This window comes from Tenrec ecaudatus, chromosome 15 (assembly GCF_050624435.1).
Source record: "Tenrec ecaudatus isolate mTenEca1 chromosome 15, mTenEca1.hap1, whole genome shotgun sequence".
Classification (NCBI taxonomy): domain Eukaryota; kingdom Metazoa; phylum Chordata; class Mammalia; order Afrosoricida; family Tenrecidae; genus Tenrec; species Tenrec ecaudatus.
This window is the reverse complement of record NC_134544.1, coordinates 13,390,155-13,409,219: the sequence shown is the minus strand read 5'-3', so window position 1 is coordinate 13,409,219 and position 19,065 is coordinate 13,390,155. Positions and strand designations below refer to the sequence as shown.

The 19,065-nt window shown below is 43.4% G+C and overlaps 1 protein-coding gene across 1 annotated transcript; it reads left to right on the top strand.

Moving 5' to 3' along the window:
* Positions 1 to 305: 305 nt before the first annotated feature.
* On the top strand, positions 306 to 17,870 carry LOC142427346 (serpin B6-like). The gene is made up of 6 exons (XM_075532603.1): positions 306 to 479; positions 4,285 to 4,434; positions 4,678 to 4,795; positions 7,794 to 7,936; positions 9,503 to 9,658; positions 17,343 to 17,870. The coding sequence occupies exons 1-6, from the start codon at positions 315 to 317 to the stop codon at positions 17,745 to 17,747; spliced, it is 1,137 nt and encodes a 378-aa protein (XP_075388718.1). The 5' UTR covers positions 306 to 314; the 3' UTR covers positions 17,748 to 17,870.
* Positions 17,871 to 19,065: the final 1,195 nt, after the last annotated feature.

Sequence of the window (19,065 nt, the reverse complement as noted above, 5' to 3'; positions counted from 1 at the left end):
AAATGCATAGTGGTCCTAGTTGATAATCCAAGTTGACCTAGAGACAATTTATTTTAGAAAAATTAGTAGATCAGCCATCGAAGTGTTCTAGAGCCCAGTTCGTATATGACACAGTAGGGGATACAATGAATCAGCATCAAGCAATGACATCCAGGTTATTTGCTCATGACAAGTGTCAACTAATGGGTCATCATGTACTCAATGGCCGAGGATTTGGACTCTTGGGAGTAACACTCAGAATGAAAATGTAGCAGACATGGGAGCCTATATTTGGGTAATAGTGTTTTTTCCTCTTTCATTTCAGGCTCAAGATCATGGACGCCCTCTCAGAATCCAATGGCAACTTTGCCTTAACCCTTTTTAAAAAGCTGGGTGAAAATAATACAGAAAACATATTTTATTCACCTTTGAGCATCTCCTCTGCCTTGTCCATGGCCTTCATGGGTGCAAAGGGGAACACAGCTGCCCAGATGTCCCAGGTACTTAAAGCCATTTTAAGGCAACAGCAAATGAACGCCTATTTTGATGGAGTGGGTCTTTTCATTTCACATCCCAATGGCATGGCTTGTAGCAAAGAAGTAGGGGAGCTGTCAGTAAAGAACTTGTTACCCATGACAAGATTGTCCTGTGGTGGGCTTCCTCAGGATGCTATCTGTTAGGAGGAAGTGTAGACACTTTATTCAGAAGATTGATTTTATGATCACATTGGGGCAATAGAAGCACTAGTGAGTAACAAAGGGTTACGTCAAAGCTGAATCATGGGTCAGGGTAAGATTTGACTGAAAAGAAAGTTAAGCTGTTCTACCCCCCAGCCACAGAGACATACATTACACAGTAGGAAACTGGCCGTGGGGTGGGGGAGGGAGAGCTGTAATAGGCTCAGCCATTCTCAAAAGCAAGGGTGTGGTCTGGCATTTGAAAGCATAGAGAAATTTTTCAACCACAGTGACTTTGAAATGCAGCCAAGTACATCTTGATCTCTGCTTTGAGAACAGAGAACATTCTATGATCCGTCACTATTTGTAATGTCTGTGAGTCATACTAATTTACTGTTCTCCTAGGTATTAATTTTCATCTGTGTTTTTGACCCTGCCCCCCAAAACTAAAACAAAACTCAATGTCATCAAGTCAATGCTGACCCACAGAGACCCCCTGTGGGAGGTCTGTAACTATTTATGGGAGTAGAAAGCCCAGTCTTCCTCCTCAGGAGCTCTTGGTGATAAGAGCTCTGAAATGTTTTCTTTTTTCTATAAGAAATCACTCATGTTTATTACTAGGTAACTCAGCCTGTTTCCTACCCATAGAGAGTGGGCCCCAGAGGCCTCTGTTCCCCAAGAATTGGTCCCTCCTTTTTAGTCCAGCTCATTGATTTTCAGTAAAGTAGATCTTCTTCCACAACCCTACCATGTGTTCTCCAGCTTCGTTTCTGTCACCAGGCCATATTTTCCAACAACTTTCCCTTCCTCTTTTTCCAACTCTTTCATTCCAGCCACCAGTAATTATTGGCGCATCTTGATTATTTGATCAATTTCACACTGAAGAAGAAGGTAGAATCTTTCATTTTCTTTAGTGTTAGTGGTTGGTGTATAAAGTTGATTTTTAGTGGTAGTCTTGGGTTTCTTTGTATGTGAATAGATATTGTCGTATCACAGAGAGAATTGCACTCTCCAGATAGGTCTTGAACTGATCTTTCTGCCAATGGATGTGACACCATTCCTCTTGAATCTATCCCTCCCAACAGAGTAAACTATCTGGCTGCCTGCTTCAGAGTGGTCAAGAACAGTCCATTTCAGCTCACCAATACTGATCTGTGCACTGGTGATTTCACTCTGGACACATCTCAGTTTTCCTAGATTCAAAAGTTCTATATTCATCTTCTTTTTAAAAAAATTTTTTAAACATTTTATTAGGGACTCATACAACTCTTATCACAATCCATACATATATATGCATCAATTTTATAAAGCACATCTGTACATTCTTTGCCCTAATCATTTCAAAGCATTTGCTCTCCACTTAAGCCCTGTGCATCAAGTCCTCTTTTTCCCCCTCCCTCCCCACCCCCCTCTCCCTCATGAGCTCTTGATAACTTATAAATTATTATTTTGTCATATCTTGCCCTATCCAGCGTCTCCCTTCTCACATTCATCTTCTTAATGAATGTGTGCATCTCTTTCTTCCCATTTTGAGTAATGCCTCAGCAGGAAATGTTATGTCCTGAAAGCTGTACTTCACCCAGGTCATTATGGTTGACATGACTTTGAGGAGAATGCATTTTGAGTAGGCAGCTGTGTCCCTGTGCTATTTGAAATACCTTCCAACCCGAGGAGCTCATCTACAGACACGCTATCCGACAGTGTTTCCCTGCAGTGCCTTCGATTATCAGTGACCAATCCCTCAGAAGTGGCCATCCTCTTCTTTCTTGTCGTCTGCTCTTAGTCAGGAAGTTCTCCTGAAACCTGTTCACCTTGTTCAAATGACCCTGCTGGCATTTCAGATACTGGCATGTCCTGCACCAGAGCAACATGCAGGCAACCACAGTAAGTCCAACGACTGAGAAGTGATGGTCAAGGTCTTGTAGGACTCTGATCAGGCCAAGAGGGTCTCTGAGGTCCTGCCTCTGTCCTTGTTAGTTTGGATCCTGGACCCTGTTACATTGGTGTCTGGACCGTGAGGTCAGTGCCAAGGATTTGGTCTTTGTCCTGAGAGCTTTCCTAACTTTTAGTTGTTTATCAGCTGGAGAGTTTGGGAATAACAAACATTTTTACTTTCCACTCGGCTTATCTTGAGTTCAAAATGGTTCTTTCATAGACTGCTTAAAAATCGACCAATCCCTTTTTAAGCTCCTTTTCTCACCTCAATATTCGATCCTGTTGTTGCTGGGTTGTATGGCGCCATAGAGTTTTTTCCGACTTCTGTCCGCCTCAGTCCCACACAGAGAAACCTTGCATGGTGCTGTGCCCTCCCACCGAGGCTCTGATGGTTCAGCTCTCATCCACTTAAGATGATGCCAGAAGTTTGAACCTGTCAGTCACTCCATCTGCCCATCTCATGCTGTACCAGTTACAGTCTTAGAAACTCGTGGTGTAGTTCTACTCTGTCCTTTAGGGTCACGATGACCCCAAGAGATGTATAGGTCATAAGGGTATAGGTTTAGAGTCATACTTCAACCTTGACAGATAAAACAAGTCATTCAGTTCTTGGAGCATTCTTCGTGGACATCTTTTCCTAACCTATGAATCCATTGGGGGTGGGGTTCTAAATTGTCCACTACTAAAGGTAATAACATCTTTAGATCTTTAGTTCTTATGCCAATATATGGCCTGAGTCCTAATGTGTCCAGCTCCTTAGTAATTTCTTCACTTTCATTGCACCTGCTGCCAACAGACTTGCTTTCCTTCCAGCCTCTGACAGTCAGGTTGTTCCTAAGACAGCGCCACACGTTTCAGACATGAGTTAGTGCGTGCAGTCCTCCACTTTTAAGTACAATTACTACTTGTATCATCTCTTACTGCAATGCCGATATCCTAAACTTCTCTGTTTTAAAATAATGATGATCAACTTATTTTTAAGTTCTGTGTGTGAACTGAAAATTCCTTTTGCTCAATTTGAGTTCAATTGGGGTCACTCGTGTGGCTTCTCTCCATCTTATAGTTTGGCTGGCAGGCTCAGGGAGGATCTTCTGAGAACTAGGGTCCCTGGGACTGGCAATTGAGTGGGGACTATGTTCTCCATGTAGAGTCATTTCTTCTGGGGTAGTCGCACATGAGTCTTCCATGAAGATGGTTAGATCAAAAGAGTGTGAGCGTGGAAGCTGACGTATGTTTTAATGACTAGGTATGTCACCATGTTTCATCAATTGCATTCTGCTGGTCAAAGCAGGTCTCAAGGCCAGTCTAGATCTAATAGGAGGGAAAGGGAGCACAGCTTTTGCTGTCAGGAACTAATACTTACTTGCTGTGGAGGAAAGGTGGGCAGTCATGTAGTCAAAGTACTCCACATAGTGAGCGTGAATACCACAGTCATTCTGTTAGCATTTATGAATCTATTTCTACTGCTAACAATAGATTCTGTTTTCTTGCTCTGTATGATTATAGGGACAACTTAGAAGAGTAACAGATAAGGATACTATAGGACATTTAGACCATCTTTAATGAAATGCTCATCATTCAAGCTGTACTACAGATCTGTAGTGCTGAAAATGCTGAGCGTAGTGTAGGGCAGTACCAATTCTTGAACCTGGGGATACTGAAGATGTGTACTGTTATTCTGTTTTCATTGCAGGCACTTTCATTGGATAAAGTCGGAGGTGGAGGTGCAGATGTGCACCAAGGCTTCCAGTGGCTGCTCTCTGAGGTCAACAAACCGGACACTCAGTACTTGCTGAGAACTGCCAACAAGCTCTTTGGAGAAAAGACTTATGACTTCCTCTCAGTAAGTCATGCCTATGGATTTTCACTAAGGGACTGGAAGCAGCATAACCGATGGTGGGGGAGGTACACTGTGGGAGAGACCAAGAGGAGAGCGGGCTGTGACTTCCGGTCTCCAGTCACAGACCACACCCAGCTCCTCCATCTGCTGAGATGCTGTTTCATCAGAGAAATGGGCTTCCTAAGGATCATTCTATGTGTTGATTGTGTCTGTAGATGTGCACTGATGTCGCTCTGTCTGTCCTAGCCTTTCAGAGATTCCTGCCGCACCTTCTACCAGGCAGACCTGGAAGAGCTGGACTTTGCTGATGCTGCACAGAAGTCCAGAAAACACATCAACTCCTGGGTAGCCGAGAAGACCGAAGGTGAAAAGAGATTTTCCTTCTGGTACAGTAATTTATACTCAGCCTGAACGCAGTTCCCTCACACACTGCCTATTGCAAACAGCAATAATTATGTTCTCTCTATCACTAAGTACATTTTTTCAGACATATTGTCCATCCCTGACATGCTCTCCTGTCTCTGGGCTGCCCTTCACTCTTCAGTGGACCTCTTCTCCAGAATCATCCCCAGTCTGTTCTGACTCTGTTCCTATGTTGCCTTTCTTTCTCACAAGCACAATACAGAAAGTCCTCACTGGAGGGACTCAGGCTGGTTTGTGCCCATGCTCTGCAGCACATCCACACCGTCTCTTCTCCTTCTCCTTCTCCTTCTTCTTCTTCGTCTTCGTTTTAACTAAAAGATCATTTTATTGGTGGCTCTTACAGCTCTCATGGCAATCCATACATCAAGTGTGTCAAGCGTACTTATATATATGTTGCCATCATTATTTTCTCAATATTTACTTTCTATTGAGTTCTTGGTATCAACTCTTCTTTTTCCCCCTCCCTCACCCTCGTGACCCCTTGATAAATGATAAACTATTATTATTTTCATATCTTACACTGACCAGTGGCTCCCTTCCCCCATGTTTTCTGTGATTCGTCAGCCTGGCGGTGGGGAGGTGGTGTCACACAGTCTGGCTTTAATGTCCACGCTTCTCAACAGTTGCCGCAGCATCCCCCCTTTGACCATCCATTGAATTCCTTTCTTTACTGAGAGCAAAGTGAAGGTTGAAGATGTTAATGAGAGAGGAGGAAAGTAAAAATGACTGGAGGAAAGAACTAGGATGCAAAAGACATTTACAGAGGGATAAATGTAGACATGCCATATGAAAATATATTAATATATAACAATGGAGACGTAGGCCTATGTATACATATTTAAATATTATGTATTAAGGTAGCAAATGGGCATTGGGTCTCTACTCAAGCACTCCATCAACAGAAAAACACTTTGTTCTAATAATCTGGCATTCTGTGATGCTCACCTTCCCAACACAATTGGTGCATAAGTAATGTGGTGAAGAAAGCTGCTGATGCCTGACTATCAAAGATATAGTATCACGGGTCTTAAAGGCTTGAAGTTAAACAAGTAGCCATCAAGCAGGGAAGCAACAAAGCCCACATGGAAGAAGCACACCAGCCTGTGCCATCAAGATGTGTTGACAAGATCAGGTATCAGGCATCAGAAAACTCAAAACAAACAATCATATCAATGCAAACGACAGGGGTCAGAGTGGAGACCCAAAGCCCATCTGTAGACAAGTGGACATTCCCTAACAGAAGTGTCACAGGAAAGGAACGAGCAAGCCAGGTTGCCGCAGAGCGCCAAGGGAATACACAGCATCCCTCTAGTTCTTTCATGCTTCCTCCTCTGCCCCCCGTGCCCCCACCCCCCAGCATCATGACACTAGTTCTGTCTTACAAATCCGGCCAGACTGGAGCATGTACACAGGTACACATAAGAGCTCTCAACACAGAATCCATGACAGATAAACCCCTCAGGAACAGTAATGGGAGTAGCAATACCAGGAGCATCAGGGGAAGATGGGGTGAGAAATGGGGAACTGACTACAATGATAGACATATAATCTCCTGTCCCCTGGGAGACACACTACAGAAAAGTAGGCGAAGGGAGACAGTAGATGGTCTAAGATATGAAAATGATAATAATTTATCGGGGGTCCACAAATGTGAGTGGGTGAGGAAGGGAGGGGGAAAAAAGGAGCTGATACCAAGGGCTCAAGCAGAAAGAAAATATTTTGAAAATGATGATGGCAACATATGTACAAATGTGTTTGATAACACAGATGTATAAATGGATTCTTAAAAGAGCTTTAAAAGACCCTCATAAAATGACTTATTAGTAAAAACAAAAGAAAGAAGGACAATAAAGAATACCATTGTTCAAGTCACAGGCCCCAGTCATTGCTCTCGATCAGCTGCGCTGTCCATACCTACTGTTCAGGGAAAGATCGATTCTGAATGTGATGTGTTTGGTTCACCTTGTAATATTTCTCCTGCCAGAACCCGAAGCTCTATTTCAAATTGCTCTCGTTGATTTTAAGGTTCATGTACATGGTTTATTTGGGAGAGCAGGGAAACCCTTTCTTCTGTGCTGGTCTAACAGAGTCTCACAAATGAGAGGACTGAAAACCATAACAATTTACTCTCACAGAGATGGAGGCTAGAAGTGTGAAGTCAAGTTGTCTTCAGGGCAGTTCTAACTCTGAAGGTCCATGTCAGATTCTTCCCTTTCAGATCTCAGCAAGCGTGAAGGAGAAGCCTCTGGTGTACTTGATTTGTGCAGGCAAAACTCCAACCTCTGCCTTCATCTTTCCAGAGCCATCAACTGCAATTTTTATTGTCTGCCTGTGTCTCATCCGATGTATAAGGACAATGGGTGTATTATTTTAGGCCCACCCATGCTCCAGTGTGAGCTCATATTCCCTGATTATATCTGCAAAGGCCCGATGTGTAAATTAGATCACTGTCACAGTCTTTGTGGGTGATACGAAGATCTCCCTAAAGCAGCGATTCTCAACCTGTGGGTCGCAATCCCTTTGGGGTTGAACGACCATTTCAAAGGGGTTGCCCAATTTATAACAGTAGCAAAATGACAGTGATAAAGTAGCAATGAAAATAATTGTATGGTTGGGAGGTCACCACAACAAGGAGAACTGTATTAAAGGGTCACAGGATTAGAAAGGTTGAGAAGCACATATCATTTCTAATGTGTGAATCAGAAATCTATTTTAGCGAACTACAACTCTGCCATCAAATAGATGCTGACTCCTAATGGCCCTGTAGGACAGGGGAGAACTGCTCCGGTGTGTTTCTCAGACTGTATCTGTTTGTGAAAGTAAAAAAAACTCATCTTTTTTCCATGGAGGGGCTGGTGTGTTCAAACTGCTGACCTTAGGGAATCACATTCCACAGCATAACCACTCTGCCAACAGGGCTCCTTCATTTTTCTACACAGGTAAAATCACAGAGGTGCTCTCATCTGATTCAGTTGACTCCTTAACTAAGCTGATTATCGTCAACGCCATCTACTTTAAAGGAAGTTGGGCCAAGCAGTTTAAGCGAGAACATACGCACGAAAGACCCTTTAAAGCCAGCAAGGTGAATACCATTTACTCACGAAGGATATTTTTGCAAACAGTTTCTCTGTGCATGGTGGTTTTACAACAAGGAGTTCTGACTTCATAGGCTCCTGAGGGAGCTCAGTAGTTTAGCCCCAAGCCTGGGGATCTTCTCCCATCCTTCTCCTACCCTGTCTGCCTCATCCGGGGGGTGGGGGGGGAGGAGGTAACCTAGGCCCTGTACTGACTGCCTATAATCAACTCTGCCCTTGGATTCACAAATTGCTCTCAGCCTGAAACACATCCTGGCCTCCTGCTCCTTCTGAGTGGGATTCACACCCCACAGTGTGAGCTCACAGGAGGTGGTCTCCTCTAGCTGGAGGGGGCAGAGAGTGGGCTGAAGTGAACCTGGGGGATTCCCTGAGGGCATCACACGTGCTCTCCACCTGCTCTTCATTCCTGGCATGTGGCTCTCTTCCTCCTGCGGCAATGTGTGTGAGACACCACACCTACAGCCCGGAACAAAACCTCAAACTTGCTGCCATCGAGGCCTCAGAATCACAGCAGCCCTGTACGCGACATAAAGGAACTGCCTCTTTGGGTTTCTGAGGTGGCAATGCTCTCTGGGAACAGAAAGCCTAGCCTTTGAAGCGTGGAGCAGGTGTGCGTTTGAATGGCTCTCAGTGTGGTTAGCAGTCCAAAGTGTTAGCCACTGAGCCACCAGGCTCCCTACTCACCATGCAGCTGGGAAGAAAAAGCAAAGGACAAAACCTTTCTGCTCCTTCTGAGGTTCTCCCTGCCTATCCATTGTGGAAACCTTGCTGCTCTGTCTGGTTGGACGGCACGACTTTGTGCTGTTTCCTGTAGCTACACGATCATGTGGAATCCTATCGCCTTTTCTACTCTCTGCAGCAAAGAAAGACAAGCTAGACAGGGTTTACAATGGATGCTCTGTACACCATAGGATATATGAGCCACAAAGTGTATCGATTGTGTGTTGTTATGAAATTTCACTTGAGGCTCTTTCTTTGTAAATAAAAGAAAATTCTCTCTACCAAAGACTTTTATGTCAGACATTCACTGACTACAAAGGATTTATTGGAACAAAAGTACGTTCAATCGTTTACCTATTGTCTTTGACTTCTTTCTTGCCAAAGACAGCAGATTAAGTATTTGCCCCAGAAGTGTTTGCCACTAAGACGTCTGAAAGATGACAGCTCTGGAGCAGATTAGTAAGGGACACAAAGGGTTCAGTCATGCACTTCCAGGGAAACGTGACCGTGTCCAGTGCATGTGTGCAGTGAGGTGTGTGTGCTAGACTCCATGGGGAGGGACAGCTTGGGCTGTGCATTTGGGAATCCTACTTGTATTCCTCAGACTGGCGAAGACTCCAAGGAAAATAAGTTGAGGGAATTAGCCCCGGGTCCCCGGTGTTCAAAGGTTGATATCATGAAGACAAGCCAAGAAAGGAGGAGCCCAGGAAGTTCCTCAGAACCCAGAGAGGAAGTGTTCTAGGCTTAGAGAGTAGCAACTCCATTGACGGCCAGCCACCCCAGGTGTCGTCACCTGTCACGTGTCAACTTCTCGTATGTCCCTTCCTTTGCAGAACGAGGAGAAACCTGTTCAGATGATGTTTCAGGAATCTACCTTTAAGCTGACTTACGTTCAAGAAATACTCACCCAAATTCTGGTGCTTCCCTATGCTGGACAGGAGCTGCAGATGATCATCATGCTTCCAGATGAAAACACTGATTTAGAAACGGTAATGAGAGGATAAGGAACCCAGGTGGAACAGGAGTTAAGGGTTCAGCTTCTGACCAAAACATTGGTAGTTCTCTGCAAGAGGCAGAGGTAGTCATGTCCCTGTCAAATGATTACAGCCTTCAAATCCCCTCTGTCCTATGCCCAGGAGTCCAGGCAGATGGTCTGACAAGCATTTTCTAAAGTGTGTTTGCAGACTCTCAATCACAGTGCCTGCTACTCCCCATTTCTCAATGGCCAAACTTAGTTAGTGTCTTATCTTCTTACTTTTTTACCTTCTGAGATATGGACAGAGACAAGAAGTTAATGTATAAAGGACCACTTGTCAAGTTGTGAAATTATAATTTTCTTATCCTATGACTCGCTGGATAGAACACACACCTTCTCCTTCCTTAGCATCCTTCCTGCTAAGACTTTTCATTTCCAACCCACTTTCATGGGGAGGGCATGCTACACCAACTTCCTTCTGTCTGATGCTCAGCCACTTCGTTTCCAAACCATGATTGATTGATTGATTGCTTTTCATCAGAGTCATTCTGGAAGTATTCTTCACTGCATGAGGATAAATGGCAACCCCTAAATCCACTGCACCTTTTTTGGGGAAAGGCCAGCCCCTCACAACTAATCGCGGGTTCAATAGGCCTGACTAGCTCAATAAGTAGAGTATGAGACTCTTAATCTCTGGGTTGTAGGTTTGTGTCCCATGTTTGGTGCCATTTGTGGGGGGGAAGCCAACCCCCATCACTAATCATAGGTTCTATAGGTACAATTGCACGGTTGAGATATGTAAAGATTATAATAAGGTCATAGAGAACATGAGAAATAAAAGAGAGATTGAAGCAATGGAGTCAGACATATTTCATAGTAGCATGCTCACCTCAGCCTCGCTTGGTGATCCACATGGAGATGGGAGACTGGAGGGCAGGAGAGAGAGGCAGGGAAAGAAGGACAAGGGGAAAGGAAACAGGGGATCGAGGATGGGAAGAGGAAGGGGAAGCTCACCAGAAGCCAAAGGGTATCTTTATTGCTAACCCAGGCTTATATACCTTTGTGGGGCCATGAAAGCCCCCTAATTACAGGTAAAGACATGCGTCACAGGAAGGGGTTGTACTATAGGTTATGTAGCAATGAGTGGTACAATCTAGGGATATACACGCAACAGGAAGAGGAAGGATTGAAGGTATACATGTGACAAGAAGGGCGGATCCTAGATTCAGGATGGCAGTCTAACTTTGGATGTCACCTAGCAGGTTTGACCTGTTCTCTGGATCTCCATAGACACTATTATCAGTAGGGTGTAAACCTCACCTACAGAGATAAGACTAATGGTTGCAGGCCTTTAGGGAGAAGTAGCCCATTGTCCTTAACAGCAGGGAGTGGGACCCTCTTGTGGTGGGACCAGACAGTATTCTGGCAACTGACTGCCTTCAGGAAGGTAACTTGTCAATCATTTACCATTAGCTCCAAGCAGTGACCTAAGTCTAACATATATTTTGGGGAGCCAACTTGGGAGAAATCTTTGAGTTTCCCACAATTCCCCCTTTTGTTTTATATATAAAATTCAACAGAGCCACATGGGTATCATGCTTATTTTCTATACATTGAAAGCTGTCGAGGCAAAACTTCATGATCCAATTAATATAGCCAAAAATTCAGGCTTATTGCAAACATGTTGAGTTCAGGCATGGGGGATAAAGTCCTCCTATGCGCACCCACTATTGGAGGAAGGTACAAGACGGATTGGATGCCCCAGCAAGAAAAAATAGAACCAACAGGAATGTCTGTTTCTATAGGGAGATAGAATCAACCATTTGCTTACTTTAAGGCAGCATAGCTAAAGGGGAGAAACTGTGGAAATGATAGACTACCACAGGAAAATGTCCTTGGACTATCTCTCCAACTACCAGAGTGGTGGTCTTCCTGCCATGGAATACTAGTTTTCTGGATTCCCTCCATCCCAGTCAGGGAATAAGTCCCAGTTTTATTTCCCTCAGTACTAGTATCCCACATTTCCCCTTTCTGTATTAAGTTTAAGATTTAAGAGTGATACGGAGGTAACATGGTCTCACTTCATATCTCTTAGCTTCCTACAGAAATGACACAAGACTACGAGCGTCAAAATTATGATGATAAGTAAAATAGTCAGACTGGAACATAAGCTATGTGAAATACTTTAACCCAAGCTCGAGGTTACAACCCTTCCATGCCATTCACGAACTGCTTAATCATATCCGAGCCAGGAGCTGCCTCAAGCTTGTCTTTGAGTGTATAGAAAAATCCTTTTTTAGCTGATCAACGTCTAATGAAATCTTTCCCTTAAACCCTTGTAAATGTTTCCTAATCAAATCCCAATCATACCATGTCTTATTATATGGGCAGGGGGTTATACAAAAGTCAGTTACATTCCAATCACATTATAGCATTAATTGAGAAGTCCAAAATCTTGATCTTTCCGAAAAACAAGTCTGTAGTAATAGTCCAGTCATTATTGTATAAAATGTTCAGTTATGATAGAGTCCCAGCGTGTCCCTTAGACAGCATCAGCAATGGAAGAAATAGCTCAGCTGTCAGCGAGCGTGATCACCGTTCTTAGGCATCCCTGCGAGGTCTTCCTGATGTTTTGGATAAACTCAGCAGCAGGACAGGGTCAGATCACGCATCAGCTTCCCTCCTTTCTTCTGGGCCTTGCTGGCTGAAGAGAAATACACCTATCCCCTTTGCCTGTGAAAATATAAACAAATAGATCCTCCCTTTGGGGTGTCATCAATCTGGAACCAGAATTATGATTAAGATGTTGTGGTTCCTTCATGTTCTTCATCTTTCTCCAAACGTGATTGCATCCTTCTAAGGGGAGTCCATTCGCTTTATTCTGCAAAAACATAAATGCATATAGCCCTTTCTCCAGGTGACAAATAGACCTGGATCCCACACAAAATTCCATCTTCTTGGGACTTCTTTGCACCAGCTTTCTCTGTAGAAGGGAAAATGTGTTTATGTGCCCTGTTTTTCTTACAAGCTTTCCATAAGGAGAACATTTTTTGGTTAAAATGACCAAATGAAATTTGTCCTACATAAGATTACTCTTCTCCCCCTTCTGTTTTAGCAATTCAGAGTTCAAAGCATTGCCAGCAAGCTCAGTTAACCTGCTAGGCTTTGAACCAGTATAACTACTTATATAAAATTCATTGTTATGCAAATATCGACTCTCAGCTCTCAGAGAATCTAGAGAGCTAACTAATTGTGAGAACTTCTTATCACACTCTGTATGATTTGAAAGACTGAAAAAATTCTTAATAAATTTGTTTAGCTGTTCTTGAAGTAACTTACCAAACACACATTTTTCTCTAAGTTTACCAGTAAGGTTACAGGCTCAATTAAGCTGCTTTGCCCTTCAGGCTTCTTACACTGTATGATTTTGCAATCTTGCAATATTCTGATCTGGTTAACTTTTCTCATTCCTTCCATGTTACATGTGGAGGAAGTTAATGGGCAGGTCTTAGGCCCTTGTGAATGCCCTAAGGAAATAACCCCAAATCCAGAGTTTAAAGACCTTTTCCCTTCAATTTCTAATTCCATGTGGTGATGCTGTTGTTTCCCCACAATGGCATTCCAAAAGACCCCTTGATTTAAAAGGTGGTCAAACTTCTCAAATACTCTTTCCTGATAGGTATAAATTTTTTACTCTAGAAATACAAGGAAACAAAAATTGGCTTAAGCAATCTTTCTTCTTTATAAGCCATGGTATATCAGATTTCATCACTGACTTAACTTCTTCATCATGCTCATCAATAATTCCAGCAACGCCTTGAGAATTTAGTTGGACTTTCCTAGTAAACATAGCAGACCCCAAATGCAGTTCTTAATAATTTCTGATTTAATCACAAATTTTGGCTTTTCCTTACAACTCTGGTTAACTCCAGAATTCTTTGAGTGTTTGGGTTAAATTTGAATTCTTTGAGTGTTTGGGTTAAATTTTCCTGATAAAAACTGTATTACACTTTCAATAAGAGCCTCCTGCTTTTTGGAATCAACAGGCTGCTACAAGGGCTTCTGAGCCATTTCTTGGTTAGTCACACTTCCTGCAGTGAGAACAGAGGCTGGACTTTTGCCTGTTTGGCCAGGTCTGGTGAGATTGGGTGATACCTGTGATTTCTGCCATTCAAAGATTCTCTTGCTGGGTTAGGCAGAGGCTTTGCCTTCTGAGCTCTGTTAGGTGGGACTTGGATCAAGCTCCTGCCTCCATTTTCCTGCCGGGGAAGCCTTTGCTAATGGCAATCCTTTACTGTTGAACTTTGAAGGACACTGACTCACCCAATGAGTTCCCTTCCTACAGTGGGGGCAAAGTTCTTTTAAACCTGATCTCAATGGCCCTGGCCCATGCTCAAATGCAGGCTACAGATTGCTCTCTGTGGCGAGTCTGATTGGTCTTTGCTGCCTACACTCTCTTGGAAGATGACCTGTCTTTCTGCAACTGAAGCACGTTCTTCTAGGTCTGGTGTAATTTGCCAAGGCAACTTCCTTGAGGTTGGCCTTGTCTTCATCTGTCTCTACATTCCTGCATATTCTAAGATAATCTAACAGCGTGCCCTGTTCCCTGTAGGGACACAAGGCATTTTTACAGTGTTTATTAGAGAAACCATAAGATAGCTTATGCAGTAGATGTCTTACCTCCTGGACATTTTTTACACCTTTGGAAATATAATTTTCCAATTGGGACACAAAGTCAGCATAGGATTCATGATTCTGCTGTTTTATAGCTGTGTAACTCGGCCTTTTCTCTTCTGATGGAATTATCTTTTCCCAGACCCTTAGGCAAACCCCTTATGTCTGTCCTATTGTCTGTTCAATAAACTGTAGTTGAGACTTAACTGTGACATAATTCTCATCCCCTAGCAATTGATGAATTCCTATATCTATCCCATCCTCAGCATTTTTCCGAGCTTGTGAATGGGCTGTAAAAGCCCACCACATACAACATTGTAAAAATTCTGAAGGGTAAAGACGGATGTTTGCCAGGACTCTCCAGTCATTAGGGGACCAGCTCTCAGACTGTTAAAAACCTTATCGTGCTAATCACATAATTGGAGTCTGGGCCATAATCATTGACTGCCTGCTTGAGGTGTTTCCCACATGGCTGTCTGCTAACTGTAACGGGATAAGAGATTCTAAATTCTTAATCTCCTTCTTCTGCTATCCCCCTTTCTACCCTTGAAAGTAAAGGTGATTTCCTATAAGTTGCCTCTTTGCTTCTGTTTTCTAAGCTGGTCTCCTCTACCATATACCTTGAAGCTCCACTTCCTGAACTTCATCTTTTGTGTTAGCTCTTAGTTTGCATATTTTTGGAGCTAATCTCTCTACCTCTAGCACTGGCTTGGTCAATTGTTTTACAATCTCTAGTCTTTTTTACACTAAATTCCAGCAGGGGAGCAGATGTTTTTACTGTGATGTCCCCTTCTGACTCAGGCTTAGTTTTCTCAGCTCTGTCTAAAATCTTCTCATCTGTCTGATACCCATTCTTCCTGCCTCTCATCAAATTTAAGTTTGGGTATCTTAGATGCTTCTCACCACTTTTATGGTCTTGTTTCTTTGCTTCCCCCACCTTTGAAAGCAAGGGAGCTTCCTGGGATTGTTTAATAACCTCACTTTGGGTCTTGGACTCGCTTCCTCTAGTACTTTATCACCTTTAAACCTACAGAGGCTGCAGTCCCCAAGGGGACTAGAGGTTTCCTTTAGAATTGGAGGCTTTAGATAATAAATCAATCCCTTCTTTTTCAGTTTTTCCCAAAGTTTCATCCCCTAAATTTACAAACACTTTAGCTTGCTTTTCTAGATTTGAATAAACACAAGACTTCTCACCACACTGATAATCCCCTTTATCTTTCCCCTGCAAGGGTACTAGACCATCTTAACAGGAACTCACAGAAAGCATGTCTCCACGGGGTACTCTCCCCATCTCTGCATGCTTTCTTTAAGTTTCCAATGACTTCTTCACAGGTCTCTAGAGCGAAAGTTCCTTCCTCTGAGAACCATGGATTATATCTTTTTACTACTTTTAGAAAACATTGCATCTTTTTCTTCATTACTTTTACGCCCTGTCTTTTCAGTAAGTGTATGAGCAAAGTACAATAAGTTTCAGGTTTATTTTTAACTTGCCCCATTGTCCTCTTTAAAATACTCATTCACTATTTCCACTACTTATCTGCCAATCCCCACATCGGATCCTCACTAAACACAATTTTCTGATTCAATCGACATTCCGGTGGGGCCGTACAATTGTTACATGAGTTATAACTCAAAAGAATTCTTTTCGTACTGCCATGCATTGGGTGCCATTTGTGGGGGAAAGTCCAGCAACCTCCCCCCCGCCAATTAATCACGGTTTCGATAGGCACAATTGTACAGTTAATATATATAAAGATTATAGTAAAGTCATAGAGAGCACGAGAAATAAAAAAAATATTGAAATAATTTCATCGTAGCATGAAATTATAGCATTTCATGGTAGCATGTTCACCTCAGCCCTGCTTGGTGGTCCACGTGGAGAGAGAGGGAGGGGAAGGAGGACAAGGGGAAAGGGAACAGGGGAGCAATGACCAGAGGACAGGAAGGGAAGGGCTGAGGCCAGAAGGGGATCTTTATTTCTAATCCAGGCTTGTATACCTTTGGGAGGAGTGCAAGCCCACTAATTACAGGTAAAGACATACGTTACAGAAAGGGATTGCACTACAGGTTATACAGCAATGAGGGGGGGACAATTTAGGGATATGCATGCAATAGAAAGAAGTGGATTGGTGGTATACGAGTGACAAGAAGGATGGATCCTAGATTCGGGATGGCAGCCAAACTTTGGATGTCTCTGAGCAGGTTTGACAGTATTGATGTATGTCCAGCCGTCCTCTCACTGAGGGATTCTGAACTTGTTTCTCCCTTAGGGGACAGCTTTGACTCAGTGTCTAGAGTTCAGAAATCAAGAATACCAAAGCAATACCATCATCTGGATGGAAGGTTTCTCATTCCTGTGCTTTCTGGGTCTCAGATATCCAACTGCATAACCTCTAGTCTCAAATAGCTGTTTTAAAAACAATTTTCTTGTGATATCATTTACATAAAATATAGTTCTTTTATTTTCACATGTGATTCAGTGGTTCTCAATATATTCACTGTGGTGAATATCAGTAGTGAATTTTAGACTATTTCGTCACATTCACAAGAAAGCTCATATTCTCTACCTTGTGTCATGGCCCTCCTGTCCGACCCGGTCATCCAAATCTAAACAACCTCAAATACAGTCGAGTCTGAGCTTTTATCCGTGTGATCTGCAATGTGTGGTCCTGTGGGCTGCCTTTTCTCACTCAGCGTGGGACTTTCCTCCTTACCCGGGTTGCTTTACTCTATCATCCCTTGTGATCAAAATCTGTAATGCTTATTCAACAAAAAAATTATAACTCCGTTGTATATACTGGGCATACCACATTTTGTTTCTAAAAAATCTAATATTTAAATGAATTAAATCTGATTAAAAATGCAAATCTAAATTTGCACACTCAGCTTTCCAGAGCCCGGATGGGCACTTTTGGCTTGTGGCCGCCATGTTGCAGAATGCTGATGGAGAGTGTTAATATCACAGTTGAATGTCCTACTCGGCAACTGCTCTCATTCTTAAAATCTCCACTCTCTTCTTCTAGGTGGAAAACCAGCTGACGTATGAGAGATTTCTGGAATGGACCAGAGCTGACACAATGGGGGAAAGAAAGGTGGAAGTTTTCCTTCCTACATTTAAGCTGGAGGAAAGTTATGACCTGGAGAAGATCCTCCCCACGTTGGGCATGGTTGATGCCTTTGACAGGAGCAGGGCAGACTTTTCTGGAATGTCACAAAAGAAAGAATTGTTTGTGTCCAAGGTGGCACACAAGGCTTTTGTGGAGGTCAACGAGGAGGGCACGGAGGCAGCGGCCGCCACTGCTGCTGTGATTCAACTGCGCTGTGCACGAAGAACCCCCAGGTTCTGTGCCGACCGCCCCTTCCTTTTCTTCATCCAGCACACCAAGACCAACTGCATCCTCTTCTGTGGACGGTTCTCCTCTCCCTAGGAGATGTCCTCACTATATGTAGAGTGTCCTTCTCCTTTCCCCTATAAACCTGCTTTGCGACGACTTCCTACTGTGCCTAGAACTCAAGGTGACCTTGTTAGTTGAAAAGGGACATTTCAGACATTAAAGGCTGAATTTTGAATCTCATGGTCAGAACTCTGTGTGTGTATTTGCATGCTCATGTTTCCCTCGGCTCTGTAGTTGACATTTACTGATGGCTTGTGGTCTCTTTGGCAGTGATAGCAGAGTCACTATAACCCTTCTGCTTGCATCATGTGTCCTACACATTCCTCAACCAGTGATGGGGATTTCAGCTGTCACAGGCCTGTCCCACGTCTGCCTTTGTGCAGAGAGCCCCTCCCTAACCCAAAAGGGCACTGTGCTCCTCTTCTCCAGGCTCACAGATATAAATCTGTTTTCCTCCATACTCCATGGTATTATGGTTATGTTCCGTTGTTATTGGGAGGGTACAGAGTGAATAAAGAGCCGTGCTCAGATCTGTTGTAGGCCTTTCTTTGAGCCCTTCAGAAACTTCCAAGCAGCAGGAAGAGGAGGTAACTCAGACTGAGATCTCAGTCTTTTTCTCTGAGGTGTATCTTCTTTTCTTGGGACTGGCATGCAAAGATATTTGTGAATAACCTACATGTGTATATACACACGCATTCCAGTTTTCCTCAAATGTTAACATTGGTAACAAGTGAAGTAACACTACTTCCAAGTAAAGTAGCTTCAGACATGATTGGCAAATGCCTGATGACTTTCGTATTTCAGACATTAATAGAAGACAATGACAGTGATGGCTGCTTTACCTTCTTGTGCATCTTGCTTAAACTTGGGTTGTCATGCTCATGTTCTAGGGGCTGCATGAAACACTTCTCCCACTGACCCTCTTAGAGCCCATGGGAGCTGGGCCTGGAAATCAGCTGATCTGCAGCTGCTGCACTTTGGTTCACAACTGAGCTGTGTGGGCAGAATGGGCCTGAGAAACGTGAAGAAGTGGGGGATTCCTCAGTGTCATGATGAGGGAGAGAGAAGGCCCAATGAGCTTCTAGTTTAGGTGTCCTTATTATTCCCCTCTGTCTTCCACTTATGGGCTTTGTTTTAAAACTCGGGCCAGAGGATGTGGGAAGAGGCCTCAAGGTGGGAATGGTCATGTCGGTGGTCTACTTAAGTGCAGAGAGAGCCTCAAGTGTCACAGTTAGTGCTTGGAGCCTGATGGCACCTCTAACAAGCCCACTGTATGGACAACAAATAAATAGGGGTGTACGTAGAATCCTGTCTCACTCTGCAAGTGTCCAGATGTTTGACTGCATTGGTA